Consider the following 14,014-nt stretch of genomic DNA (forward strand, 5'->3'; position numbering starts at 1 on the left):
ACAGAGTCGTCCGGGTCAAGTGTGAGCTCTGAGTTTCACAGTCGTTAGGGTCGCATGCGGATGGCTCACCTCTCATTACAGAGGCTTCTTCCGGTCTAACCAACTGGAGGGGAGTTGCAGGCGTTTAAACCCTGTGTGGGAGTGTCCTAACACCATGTGGGAGTGTCCTTACAGAGTCGTTAGGGTCAAGCGTGAGCTCTGAGTTTCACAGTCGTTAGGGTCGCATGCGGATGGTTCACCTCTCATTACAGAGGCTTCTTCAGGTCTAACCAACTGGAGGGGAGTTGCAGGCGTTTAAATCCTGTGTGGGAGTGTCCTTACAGAAACGTTACGGTCACGCATGAGCTCTGAGTTTCACAGTCGTTAGGGCCACTTGTGGATGGTTCACCTGTCATTACAGAGGCTTCTTCGGTTCTAGCTAACTGGAGGGCAGTCACAGGCATTTAAACCATGTGTGGGAGTGTCCTAACACCATGTGGGAGTGTCCTTACAGAGTTGTTCGGGTCAAGTGTGAGCTCTGAGTTTCACAGTCATTAGGGTCGCATGCGGATGGCTCATCTCTCATTACAGAGGCTTCTTTAGGTCTAACCAACTGGAGGGGAGTTGCAGGCGTTTAAACTCTGTGTGGGAATGTCCTAACACCATGTGGGAGTGTCCTTACAGAGTCGTTAGGTGAGCCCTCAAAACTTTTGGAAGTAAACAGCTACATTTAGCTGGATTAACCAAATATGACTGAAATAATAAATAAAATAAATTTAAAAATACATAATTTATTTGGGTCCAACACCATCCGAGTGGTTCTGTGCTGTGAACACGAGCTCAGAGCGTCGAAAGGATAATCATCACCTGTCTTTCTCTAGAATTGTCTCCTTCAGTTGGTAATCAGATTACTGTATCTCATGTGTCTAAACTAATAAACACGTACAAGTCATTCCAGAATCAAATCAAATAGTTAATAGTTGTACTATTGCAAGATGTGACCAATCCCAAATAAAAAAGCATCACACTCCTTTAAAAATGGTGCAAGACGAATGAAAGTGACAAGTCTGTTTTTAAAAAGTGCTTTACAGTGGTCTTTCTTTCTTTTTTCTTTTTTTTTTTTACATATTTGCATGGACTAATTCCGCTCTAGTCTTTCCTGTTCAGCTCAGTTCTGCTGCTCCTCTCTGTGCTTTACTCCCATGGGTGCTCATTATGGAGGAGGTTTGTTTGATCTATTCTTTCATTGCTGTTTGAACCTGAAGCATCGCACTCTCTGAGGAGTGCAGTCTGTCGACGTGACTCGTTAAAACTGCTGCCATTACACAGACAAACAAACACTGTTTCTTAGTGCAAGCTGCCATTATGTGAACAAGCCTAGCTGCTACATTTTCAATTTAGTGTTTTTTTGGGGGGGGGGGTTTTACTTCAGGCTACAGGACAGAAAATAAAGTGAGCTAATATTCATAAAGGAAAGTTATTATATATGCAGTGAGCCGGTGCTGCAGCATCTTTTGCTTCTGCAGAGTGGATTTCTCCCCCAGCTGCAGTGGGACAAGTAATCAGACAAAAACGATCAGTTGTGGCTCAGTGCCCTAAGTACAATTAACCGCTATAATTAGTTTCCATTTAAAAAGGTCGATTTAGTATACACATACAAGAAGAACATTTAGTTTCAACAGTAAATAACTTCAAGGCCTCGGCGCTGATGCTCGACCGTGAAAATAGGTTTAGAGCGCAGTGAAGATTTAGAGAATACATTTAAAATCATCCGACTGATGAAATGTTTCATCATTCAGTCTTGACGTCCTCATTCAGGCTGCCTCAGGTAAAACAAGCAGCGCAGTCTGACACACATGCAGGTTTTCTGTCTACGTACATGTTGTTAACAGCATCACTTCCAGCCATGTTTCCAATCTGAGCTTCTCTAACAAACAAAAACAATGTATAGGATCATGACTAACACCATGAATTATTGCATGTGTGATATATTAATACATTGATACATCTTGATACTGAATATCTGAAGCGGTTTAAAACCTATTTTCTGCCGCATTGATACCACTGACTGTATAAAATATTGGGCAGAGCAACTCTGAGCTAGCTAACAATCACAAGCTATTTGTGTTCAAACAAGACTCATGTAACTTTACTTCGGGTTTATTTGCTGCAAACAGCAGCAACAGACTAGCCCTTTTCACACAGCGATGCCGCATTATCTCCGCAGCGTTGGTTCTCCAGTTCTCCGCCATTGGTCATTCACACAGAGTGAAGCATCTCCTCCTTAAGGACGAACCGCCGTGTAATTCAAACAGAAAGCCAGCGTTGCAGCTCCTAAAGAGGCGTGACGGTACACGTCATGATGATGACGTTGGTGTGTTTTCAAGGTGTTTCCCAGGTGTCCTCCTGTTAATCTAAATCTGCGGACAGTTTATAATCATATGGACGCTGTTATAATGTGTCGTGATTGAGATCCCGACCCACCAAACATTCTGGAAAGTAACAAAGTTATGTTTTTTAAACTGGAAGCTGTCTGACTCTCTCACTCGAGGGGATGGAGGCTGTTTTCCAGGGGAAAAAACAGTGAGGTGAGTTAAAGTTTTTTGCTGGTGACGGACGTTGTTTTTGGGGCAGAAATTTGACTTGGTAGGACAGACAGGAGGACAGACAGGAGGACAGACAGGAGGACAAACAGGAGGATGGACGCTGCTCCACGTACAGCTGTGGTATTTTTTTCCTCATAAGTTACCAAAGACAGTTACAGTTACTATGTTACTTTTTTTTGGTCATGTAACGTTGCTTTGTGGGACATTTCTCTTTATTAAGTTGAGTCAGTTATCAGACTGTACGATCGACACGCTCCCGCTCTGCGACGGCAGCTTATCCATTGACACTGGTTCGGTTCGGCAATAATACGGCCCTGATACTACCTCCAGAGGCGGATCAGCGCTGGAGAGAAATTTCACCCCTCGCCGCATCTGAAACTTTCACACAGAGGAGGAGGCGGAGACTTGGCGCAGGATCCCTGCATGAAAACGGCAGTGTGAATGGGGCTACTAACCAGCTACAACACTTGACATCTCCCATCTGTATGTTCACAAAGTAAAGTAATGTTAAATTTTGCAGTCAATTAAGAATAATTGTACTTTACAGAAGATTGTGACACCTATGTGGCTCCTAATGGAAGGTGAGACTGAATATAAATCCAGTTTTCAACCTCTAAGTTTTCCAAAACAAACTCTGTTCTCTCTTTGACTCCCAGTGTTTTCCTTCAGAGGATGCCGGCTGCAGCAGCTGTCTGCTGGCTAACGCTAACAGAGTCGCTTGTTAATCAAAAACACTGGCCTCTTTCCCTACACTACGGTCTTTTAGTCCAATTAATCAGATAGAAAGAGAGATTATGTATCTGATATCTAAATTAAAATCCTCAAACGCATCAACAGCATAAATACAGCAGAGAGATGAAGTTCAGGGGCTGGAATCAGCTGAGGTGAGACCCAGCAGACAGCTCGGGGCCACCTCCTTTCTGCAGTGAGGTTTGACACTGTAACATGGGCTCTTAGAGGAACTGATTTGCTTTGCGATCCTCTGGTGGCCACTTGAGGAACTGTGGTTTTCGGTACTTCAGCGCTGGCTTCATTTCTCAGATCTGGAGGTTGCTGCTCGATCCTCCACCTCGCTCTTCTCTCCAGCAGCGAGCTGACACATTTTTTAAAGGCCTGATCCAAAGAAGAAAAAAACAAATGTTTGTAAAAGGTGTGATATTTAAAGCTCGGGGTGCTGAATTATTCAAGAGGCAGTTTTTGTTTTATTTGTAGAAGTTTGGTTTTTTAACATCCTGACAGCTGTGACAAAATGAAAATGAAAATTCAGTATCTGTGGCGGCTGCAGGCTTCGAATAATCCTTTTGTTTTAATGCGGCCCAGAAAAGATCGGATGGATTACCTGTCTGTCTACCTGCGTACCTGTCTGTGAAGGGAGGAGGTGGGATTTTTTTTCAGTTTTAAAATTTAGCTTGCTTCACTGGTTTCCTACAATCTCACCAACCCCAGGCTTCACGGTTGCTCCAGTATATCTGCTTTTCTCTGCTACTTGTCAAAACAAAGTTGTATCTCGTCCTCATGTTATTTTTCTCTTTCGATACCCCCCCTCCTCCCAAGGCAGTGATGTGCACAAGGGGGGGGCAGTTGTTGACAAACGCGCGCTAAAGTGCCCTCCTGGGAGCCAAAATGTGCGCTAAAGTGCCCTTTTGGGAGCCAAAAAAGCGTGCCAAAGTGCCCTCTTGGTTGACAAAACACACTAAACTGCCCCCTTGGCTGGTTAAAACATGATAAACTGGCCTCTTGAGAGCCAATACACGTGTTAAAGTGCCCTCTTGGGAGCCAAAACACGCGCTAAAGTGCCCTCTTGGGAGCCAAAACATGCGCTAAAGTGCCCTCTTGGGAGTCAAAACGTGCGCTAAAGTGCCCTTCTTTTCGCCCCTGCCCTTCAAAAAGTCTGTGCACGCCACTGTCCCAAGGTGTATTAAATATAGACATTTTTCCAGGTATTGTCTTGAAAAAAGAGTGGATATTTCATCTCCCTTCAGAGCGGCTTCAGAAGTCCTGCTGATGGGCTTTGAACAGTCAGAAATAATCTTTCAGTACCAGTACAGTCCTGCCTGCTATCCTGGTTCGCTCGTGTCTCACAGAAAATTAATGAAGGACAAACTTTGTTTTGCATCGTGCTGCGTTCGCCGGCTCTTCCCCTCCAGGGAGGATGTTGGCTGGGAGAACTACGCTTGTTGCTTGGACACCAGAGACCGCAGCTCATCTCCCACCAGCCGCCAGCAATGGTTTCCTGTCCTGCATAACCATTTTTGTTTTGTCCGGGGAATCCTGGAAAATTAGTTTATTACTGAAAGGACAGAGCAGAAAGAGAGCGATGAAATCAGTGAGACGCTCTAAATAAAATCCATAATTAGTTTGTAAACCCACGCAGTCTTTTCATGCCAAGCATGGTGGAGGAGGATAATTATTTGGACCTCATTTTCATTTGTGGGGGGAAAAGTGAGCTTGGAAGGGAAAAGACAAGGAGGAAAAAGCCTTTAAAAAAAGGAGATTTAATCATCTTTCAAGTTGGATACACATACTGTAAGATCATTTTTACTTTATGCAAATTTACATATATTAGAGGGCGTGATTTATGCAGTATTTCCCATCTGCACAGGTTGTTGCTGCCTGCAGTCTGCACACGCTCCGTTTACAGTCATCAGATCAGCTGGCTTATCACTAAACAAATACTGATTGAAGGCCTCCTGCACGATCCTACTTTTAAACTCGGGGTCAGTCATGATGAGGATGGAGGGAGAGGATGTAGTGAGTGGTCGTCTGTTACCTCCTGTGTTGTTTCTCCTCTGTTTTGTTTGTTAAAACTCGGAGGCCGCACTGCAGAGCGTTCACTCGTGTAGACTCTTGCCAAAGATGAATCATTTTGTCACGGTCAGACAAGTTTTTTGTGAAATTTTAGCCTAGAAACACTCTGAGAAACACAATCTGGAAAACTTCAGCTAGAAAAGTGTGACCTTTGACTCCTTTGAAAGCGTCCTCTCCTCTCTCATATGCATTAAAGTGATACAGTGTAAAACAGTTTCCATCTAAAAAGGTGTAGAACAGTGTGAAAACAGTGATTTCAGACTGAGTCATGTGATCCATACGGTCCTTTTATCCTCCTGCAGGTTGTTAAACTGCACCGACCGTGTCGGCGGCGACCGCTCTGCTCTGGTCGCTCTGTAACATGATTGGCTGTGTGTCTTTGTTGTCGGGTGCTTTGAGCGCTGACAGCTCCACCTGAGTGTGTCTGTTTCCTGCTGCTTCATTAGAGCGGGACAATGAGACAACGAGAGCGCTTGTCTCTGATAATAAAAGACACATTAATACGTCCTCTGCTTGATCTGCCTGAATAACCCAAACACAGCACAGGGAGTGTTTGTGTGTGTGTGTGTGTGTGTGTGTGTGTGTGTGTGTGTGTGTGTGTTGGTGTGTGTTTGTGTTTTAGGCACAGTTGTAGAAGCCGGTCTAAGTGATAAAGGAAACGTAACTTGACTTGCTTGAAGTCTTCCAAGAGGTTTCTGATGATCTATTTTCTTTGACTTGAGAACTGGCGAGAAAATAAGTTGGATTTTTTCTTTCAAGAACCAAAAATCTTTATTTTATTTGTGAAACAGTGAAAAAAAAATTATAATTCCAGGAGGGATGGTGATTTTTTAAATTTTTTTGCCTGGACAATTTTTTGAAAAAATTGTAAAAAATAATAATAATAATAATAATAAATAAATAAATAAAATAAATAAACATTTGTAAAAAAAAAAAAAAAAAACTTGGTGAAAAAAATTATACTTTGTGAAACCAAATGAAAAAAAATTGATAATGATTTCCAGGAGAAAAAAAGGAATTTCATGTGTAGATTCCAGGACAGAAAAAAAAATTATTTGAGAAACTGAATGGAAAACAAAAGAAAATTCAAAGACAGTAAAAAAATATTTGTGAAACAGAGTGACACCACAAATCTTTGAAACCAAATTAACAAAAAAAAAAAAAGAAATGATTTGTGAAATAAAGTGGGGAAAAAATTACAGGTCAAGAAGAAAAATTTATTTGTGAGACAAACTGAATATTTGTTATTTTTTTCTTGTCAGAAACCAATAAAGAAATCCCGGGACAGAAAAAATTTATAATTTCATCAGAATGGAAAAAAAATGTTTTAAATGTGTGAAACACAGTGGATGAGGAAATTCCCGGACACAAAAAAATGATTGAGTGAAAGAATAAATGTAGTTTCTCATTCTTTCCTGTCTCTGCAGATACGATGCTGCTTCCAGCCAGCCTGCTGATCGGCCTGCTGTGCCTGAGCCACGCAGGCGGTGCGTGGGGGTTTGCCCGTCTGCTGGAGGACGTGGAGCTTCGCTCGGCGTTCTCTGTCGCTCGCACCAACAGCATGGAGGGCGGGCCAAAGATGACCGTGACCTTTGACACCGTTTATGTCAACATCGGCGGGGATTTTGACCCCAAGGCCGGCATGCTACGCTGTCGTATCCCCGGGGCCTATTACTTCTCCTTCACAGTGGGCAAGTTCCCACACAAAGACCTTTCAGTGATGCTGATGAAGAACAGGAACGAGGTGCAGGCCATCGTGTACGAGGAGAACGCAGGAGAGGAGAGGAAGGTAGGATTCACACCGCCGAATCAATGCTCACCTCCAGTTTCTGTCAGCAACTGTGTCTGTCTTATGAATGACTGTTTCCTGAACATTTGTGGGAGGGCTCACAGTTATCAGACAGGTGATGGTGATATTCTCTAATCAATAAATCCCTTAAAATAAGAGGCTCAACTGGACGGCAAAGTCTGTTTTCATCAAGAAAGCTAACACTGGGAAAGTTACATCTCAAAAATGGAAAGCACAAAGAAAGGCTGTTGAGCATTAAGGACAGTGACAAAGAAAAACAACATCTATTATCATTATTTTAACCCATTAATGACTAAAGATTATGACATTTATATGTCAAGGAAACTCCAGAGATGTTTTCAAACCAAAATATCCCAGTGAAACTGACGGGACGTGTGACAAAATTGACATTTTTGACTTCACATCTTATTTTAAAAAAACACGAAAAGTCGCAAAAGTAAGTTTAACATTTCTATGTTTATTTGACACCAGATTCACACCAGATCAAATATTATTGAGGATGTTCTGGTTCCGGTTGGGCAGAGCATTTCATTGAACCCTTTTCTGTATCTGTTTCTAAAACTTACAAACCAAAAGTGACTAGATGACAGGAACCAGTCTGTCATGGAGTCGGCCTCTGGTTTGAATAATGGCTGAATCCTGTTTCAGGGTGGATGTTTCCTGCTAAGGTCACGTCACAGGTCTTGTATCATGCCAGCTCTTATCACAGACGGTGTGTTAGTGTTGGGATGCTGAATGAAACCAGGACAGAGAGGATTACACACTCAGTTCCCCTGAATGAGGAGCTGCGTGAGGTAGATGATGGGATTATGTTTGGTGTCGGAGCCTCGATGTGACTCGACGGCTCGGATAATAAAGTCTGCCTCCCTCCTCAGGTGCAGAGTCAGAGCGTGATGCTGCAGCTGGAGTTTGGCGACACCGTCTGGCTCCGACTTCATGGCGACCCTCGCTACGCGCTCTACAGCAACACCGGACACTACACCACCTTCAACGGTTACCTCGTCTACCCCGACACCTACGGCTACCAGACACACCACCACCCACACCACCCGGACAACGTCCCCCAGCTGGACAGTAACCAGGCCGCAGAGCACGCCCGGTCTGACACACGAGGCCCCACGGAGGAGAAGGAGCTGCAGCACAAGGAGGAAGAGGAGGAGGAGGAGGAGGATGAGGAGGAGGACGACGACCAGAGATCTGCCTTCTCGGTGGGGCGTACACAAAGCATCGTGGGAGTCGACCAGGTGGGGCTGCCGCAGCACCAGCCGGTCAGCTTCGACACAGCGTTCGTCAACATCGGCGAGGACTTCAACGTGACGGAGGGCGTGTTCACCTGCCGCGTCCCCGGGGCGTACTACTTCTCCTTCAACGTGGGCAAGCTGCCGCAGAAGACGCTGTCCGTCAAGCTGATGAAGAACCGTCTGGAGGTGCAGGCGATGATCTACGACGACAGCCAGGGCGAGAAGGCTCTACAGAGTCAGAGCCTGATGTTGTCGCTGAAGCCGGGAGACACCGTGTGGCTCTACTCCCACCAGAGGGATGGATTTGGGGCCTACAGCAACCACGCCAAGTACATCACCTTCACCGGCTTCCTGGTTTATCCAGACTTCCCCACCACCGCCACCACCGCCACCGCCACCACCACCAGCCAATCATATGCAGAAAAGAAGCCCTAGCTGCAGCACGCGGGCCACAAACTGAACATTGTGGGAGGAATTCACGCCAAGTGGAAAAGTCTCAGAGGCCACAAAAGAGGCGTTTGACCGTTTCTCAGCCGAGCGGAGAAAACTGGTGATGAGTGTCGCCGCGTGGTCGTCGTTGAAGCTTCCTCTTCATGTGAATTCCTTCACAAAGCAACAGGGACCTTGGACTGAGCGCAGAGCTGAGAGGAAGAGTTCACCGTCAAATAAATGAAAATTCAGTCAGTATCTCCTCACCCCCGTGATGACGGAACAGTCGGGTGAAGTTTGGTAGTCCCCAAAACATTTCTGGCATTTTCTGACAAGAATATTCTACAGTGGAGATAAAATTCATGAACCTGACTCCAGTTCCTCACACAGATGTTTGCAATTTGTGGTCCTGTGTGGAAAGTAAAGTTTAGTTCTCTCTTTTAAAACGTTTGGAGAATAAGATGCCCAACTGGACGGCAAAGTCTCTTTTCCTCTTTAGATTATAGGAAGCTTATGTTGCAAAACTTGAAAAGTAAAGAAGCACCTCCACTTCGACACCTCGATATTACCATCGAAAAAGCTGTTAGAAGCCATTTAATATTTTCTTTCTGGTTGTTCTTTTTAACATTTTTAAATCAAGTCTCCAGCTGCTTCCGTTGTTTAGCAGAACGCTGCGACTCTGTTTTGCTGCGAAGCTCCAGAAATGTTTTGTGGACTCGGACACTTCACCCGACTCCTCATCAGCGCGATGGTGAGGAGATAATGACTGCATTTTGTAACGTTGTTTTTGGGTGAACTTACTCTTTAAATTAAAATCCTTTCAGTATCCGGCTAACGGCCTCCCTGGATACGACTTCATTGAACTGTAATGTGAACTCTGTCTGTGATGAACACTCGGTCATTACCTGCTCACCTGTGTGTCAGCCCAGCTCTCATGTCGGCGTGAAGAGATTGTGCTTCTGTATCACCGGGATCCTTTTTTTTTTTTTACCGCTCAGCTGTCCACTGTTAGCACAACATTATAAGTATTTATATTCCTATTTATTGCATTGTGGGTGCAAAACTTGACACATATCCTCTGATGCAATTCAGTCTCATTATCAGGCTCAAAGAAAATGTGCTGCACATTTTATTTAGGCTCGTGTGCTGCAGTCGAAGGGGGATTTGTAATCCTTCCTACTGTCGTACCTGCCAACACTCCCGATTTCCCCGAGAGACTTCCGCTTTTTCATTTCCCTCTCCCAGTTTCCCCCCCTGGGGTCACAATCCTCCTGCATTTCTTCCAATTTAAGACACATTTTCACACCTTTTCCCTTCTTAATTATCACAACGTGTTTCTGGCTCTGGACAGAAGGTAGATTTCTGTACCGGGGCAGCTCGGCCTCCTCAGTGACTGAGACATGGGAACAGAGAAAGGAAGTTAATTAAAGACATTTTATGATTATTCTGCATTCTTTCCTGAGAATTAAGAGGTAAAATCAGACGTATTTTAAGCAGTGCACTTATTATTCTGTGACTTTCATTCTTCAAAAGTCCCAAGAATAGAAGATATAAAGCCTCTGATATCTCAGACTCAAGGTTGGCGAGTTTACATTTTGTTCTTCAGCTTTGGCTCGAGCCGGACGACACAACCTTAAAATAATATCACAATATTATCAGGCGACATTGTGACACACAAAATAAACGCTGATATTTAGAAATCTCCTCAAAAGCACTTCATGAATGCAGAGAAATGTCGAGAATACCAAGTAGCCTGTCTTTCTTTTGAGGAAATACCTTGATACAGATACATAGAGATGACTACTGGTACATTCAGACAACATTAACTCAATCGATAATCATCAATAATGTGGATGTAATGTTCAGAAAATGACGTCATCGCGATATAAAGACATCTGAGAGGCTGTGACGTGAGAGCTGTGGCTGACAGGGAGCTGAGGAGGTGATGTGAAGTGGAACAGAAGTGTTTCTGTGAGTTGCATTTGTTATCCTCGTCAAAGACTTGCTGTTTCTGCCTGTGTGTAAAAAAAAGTCCCCTTTTCCTTTCTTTGTGTCTTTTGAGGCATGTGACAACGATATGAACAGTGTGTTTTGTGTCAAAATGAGTCTTTCTTTTCTTCCTTTTCGGAGCGATGCTCGGCCACAGCGGGAGCAGAAAGCGGACGCGGTGTTGTGGAGAGGTCGTATCCGTCCTGTACAGACTGTTGACCACATGCCACCTCGGAGCCTGCGGGGATCTGGACCGTAATTTGATTTCTAATTCTAGCAGCGTTTAATACATTTCTTCAGATGGCGACCACTGTGGGGAAAATTGAATTGCTTCTCCCGGGCCGCTCTAATATGCATGTCTGTTTAATTTCACACCGCCGGGAGAAAGATGATGCTGTTCAAAATTGTGATGAGCCTTAACTTTATGAAATCACCTTCTCTGGTGAGGAGTGAAGTGACGCTTCACCGTGACGGAACATTTACATGTTTTTTTTTATTAGACTCAACCAGACGTGACTTTCTGATTTAAACACCACCAGTGTCCTGCGAGCAGACAAGTTTACTTCCTGAGAGCGACGACACTGTTTTCAGTTTCACATTAGAATATTTTGGGGCGCACTTTTAAAGGGATGAGAGGTTGTACAACAGGTTTTGTGCATCATGCATTTTAGCATCTTTTAGCTCAGTGTTTTGGTTCTAAAACAAAACAAAACAAAGTTCGCCAAACTAACTCGATGCTGAGCAACCAGCTGCTGAACACAGAGGGGCGTCTCATTGGAAGATCACTACGGAAGCCCAGAGGGACAAGAGGAGGTTGTTTTCGTCTTCGTCTGATCTAAATTGTTTTCTCTCCTGTGCTTATGACTTGAGAACTGGTGGGAAAGCGTTGCCAGGGAAATCTCTTTAAGCTCCTTCATTGTTTGTTCTATCTGTGAAAACACTTGAATGTGAAAAAAAAAAAATCAATGAATGTGTTAAACAGTGGAGAAAATCTGTTGTTTTCAAACATGGAACTGAGTGAAAAACTAAAGTTTTGATTCCCAAAAATAATGAACTCAGGAGAAATGTTTTCACGCAAAGATTATCCTTAAAATGATTTATCCCAACAGGTCATAAACACAGGAGAGAAAACTATTTAGATCAGGCTTAGAAAACATCTCACCAGAGAGAAGAAAGAGGCTTAACTTGACCCTCAGGGCTTCCGTAGATCACCTGGTTACTGAGAAAAAGAAAAGATGCGAAACAGAAAGAACTGGTGCTCATTTCCTTTCTACCCAAAATGGAAATAAAACTCACAAAAGGTCGTGGAATGATGCTCATTCCTCCGCAGACCTCGACTACATCCACACTGACACATTAAAATCATTTAACTTTTGATTTAAAATTCTGAACGATGGTCGAATCAAACACGATGGCGATGAAACTGAAGATGTGGCCGCACTGTGAGTCACAGTGGTGAAAACTGAATCTTCCTGCAGCTCATAGAAGCCGTTCACCTCACAGTGATCTCGTCGGCTCGGGGGAAATGGTCTCACACTTTCTCTGAAAACTAATAACAGACGGTGCTCGTCAGACTTCACACTCTCACCAGGCCTCTCTGCTCCACACGCTCACTAATCAACAATTCCCTGTCCTGTGCGGCTGCACTGACTTTCCAGAGAGTGACAACATTTTGGACAATGAGATGCTAATTTTTTTTTCACAGTATGAAATTACACTGCGAGTGTGCCTCATTTCAGATAGTAATGTATTCTGTCACAGTCCAACCTCTGGTGGTTTCTCTATTTCAGCCTCAGTGAGTGAGCCGTGCACAGAGGTCGGACCTGCGATTGCTTCAGTTTTACTTTGAAACAGTCCTGACCCAGTGCAGAGAATCAGTCTGTGAAGGTGATACCTGTTAACACATCCTGCACAGGACTCGTGGTGTGTGAAGTGACTCATACCTGACGCACTCAGAAGCTCGTGTGATGCATGCATATAACTGAAAATACACTGAATTAAAAAGATGACGGCTGAACAGCTTCACAGGCCCAGTCGACGCCTGTTTACTGTGTATTTTTCTTATGAATTATCTGTACAGTAACTGACAATATGTTGGATGTTTCTGGTCTGTGCTTCTTTCTTTCTGATAACCCTGACAGGAGACTGATCCTTGTGTATTAGAAACTCTGTGACGTGGGTCAAAATGTTGTTAAAAATCACTTCCTGGTTACGGCTCCCAAAAAGCACAAATCCAACCATGATGGAAAACAACAAAGAATATCAGAAAGCATTCTGACCCATGTCTCATCCGCAGTAGTCTGGCTCATGTTGATTCTTTGAACTGTTTTCAGTATTTCTTACATGTAAAATGAATGCTTGTTTGACAAAATAAAAAATGAGAAATGAGCTGAACAGCCTGAACTGTTTTAGTCAGAAACCACAGACAGTATTTACAGACACTCTCAGCAGCACGGCTCTTTATTTTACATTGTGTGCTGCAGCACCACCTGCTGGGAGAAGACAGCGTGGTAGATTTACATGGCTGTAAAAGCTGAGAAGGGAACCGACATGGATCCTAATTCCAGTGTTGGAATAACAACTCTGAAAGCTTCAAACTGGAAGAAGTCAAACTTCAGTAAACCTTCTACAGCTACTTATAAACTCGTCATATTCACACAGATGTGAGTGTGAATTAGCTTTAATTTTAAGTGTCCATCAGCCTTTCAGAATGAAAGACGGATGGATGCACTGCCCGAGCACGTCTTCACAGCATCGTGATAAAAAGCTATGTTGAAATAAAAATGTCTTTCTTTTTATGGCCCAAAATTGTAGTTTCCAAAAAAAAAATATATATATATTTAACTCCTTGAATCATTGACGATTATAATTTTAACATTGTCTCTAAATAATCAACGTTATGGTCAAGATCGATAAATAAATAGTAAGGAAAATGAAGCGTGATAAAAAATATTTTAAATTGTAAGTAAAAATGATGAAAAAAAAAAATGTAAATATAAAATAAAAATGATCATGAAATAAAAAGTTCAAATTGCGAGATACAAAGTTTAAATTGTGAGACGGACGCTGTTGAAGCAGCAGATGAATGATTATTAGTTTAGAACGAGATCTCACGAGTGTCATGTTGGATCAACATACTTTCGTGTAAAAAA

General features: G+C 43.3%; 1 protein-coding gene across 1 annotated transcript in view; it reads left to right on the forward strand.

The window, feature by feature from the left end:
• The window catches only part of c1qtnf4 (C1q and TNF related 4), a 36,477-nt gene extending 23,227 nt beyond the window's left edge, over window positions 1-13,250 (forward strand). The window contains exons 2-3 of the mRNA XM_030414421.1: window positions 6,821-7,182; window positions 8,079-13,250. Of these exons, the coding sequence (XP_030270281.1) occupies window positions 6,826-7,182; window positions 8,079-8,879 (1,158 nt within the window). The 5' untranslated portion in view covers window positions 6,821-6,825 and the 3' untranslated portion in view covers window positions 8,880-13,250. The remainder of the gene's footprint in view (window positions 1-6,820; window positions 7,183-8,078) is intronic.
• The last annotated feature ends 764 nt before the right edge of the window (window positions 13,251-14,014 follow it).

Source organism: Sparus aurata, chromosome 4, assembly GCF_900880675.1.
Source record: "Sparus aurata chromosome 4, fSpaAur1.1, whole genome shotgun sequence".
In the NCBI taxonomy this organism is placed as follows: domain Eukaryota; kingdom Metazoa; phylum Chordata; class Actinopteri; order Spariformes; family Sparidae; genus Sparus; species Sparus aurata.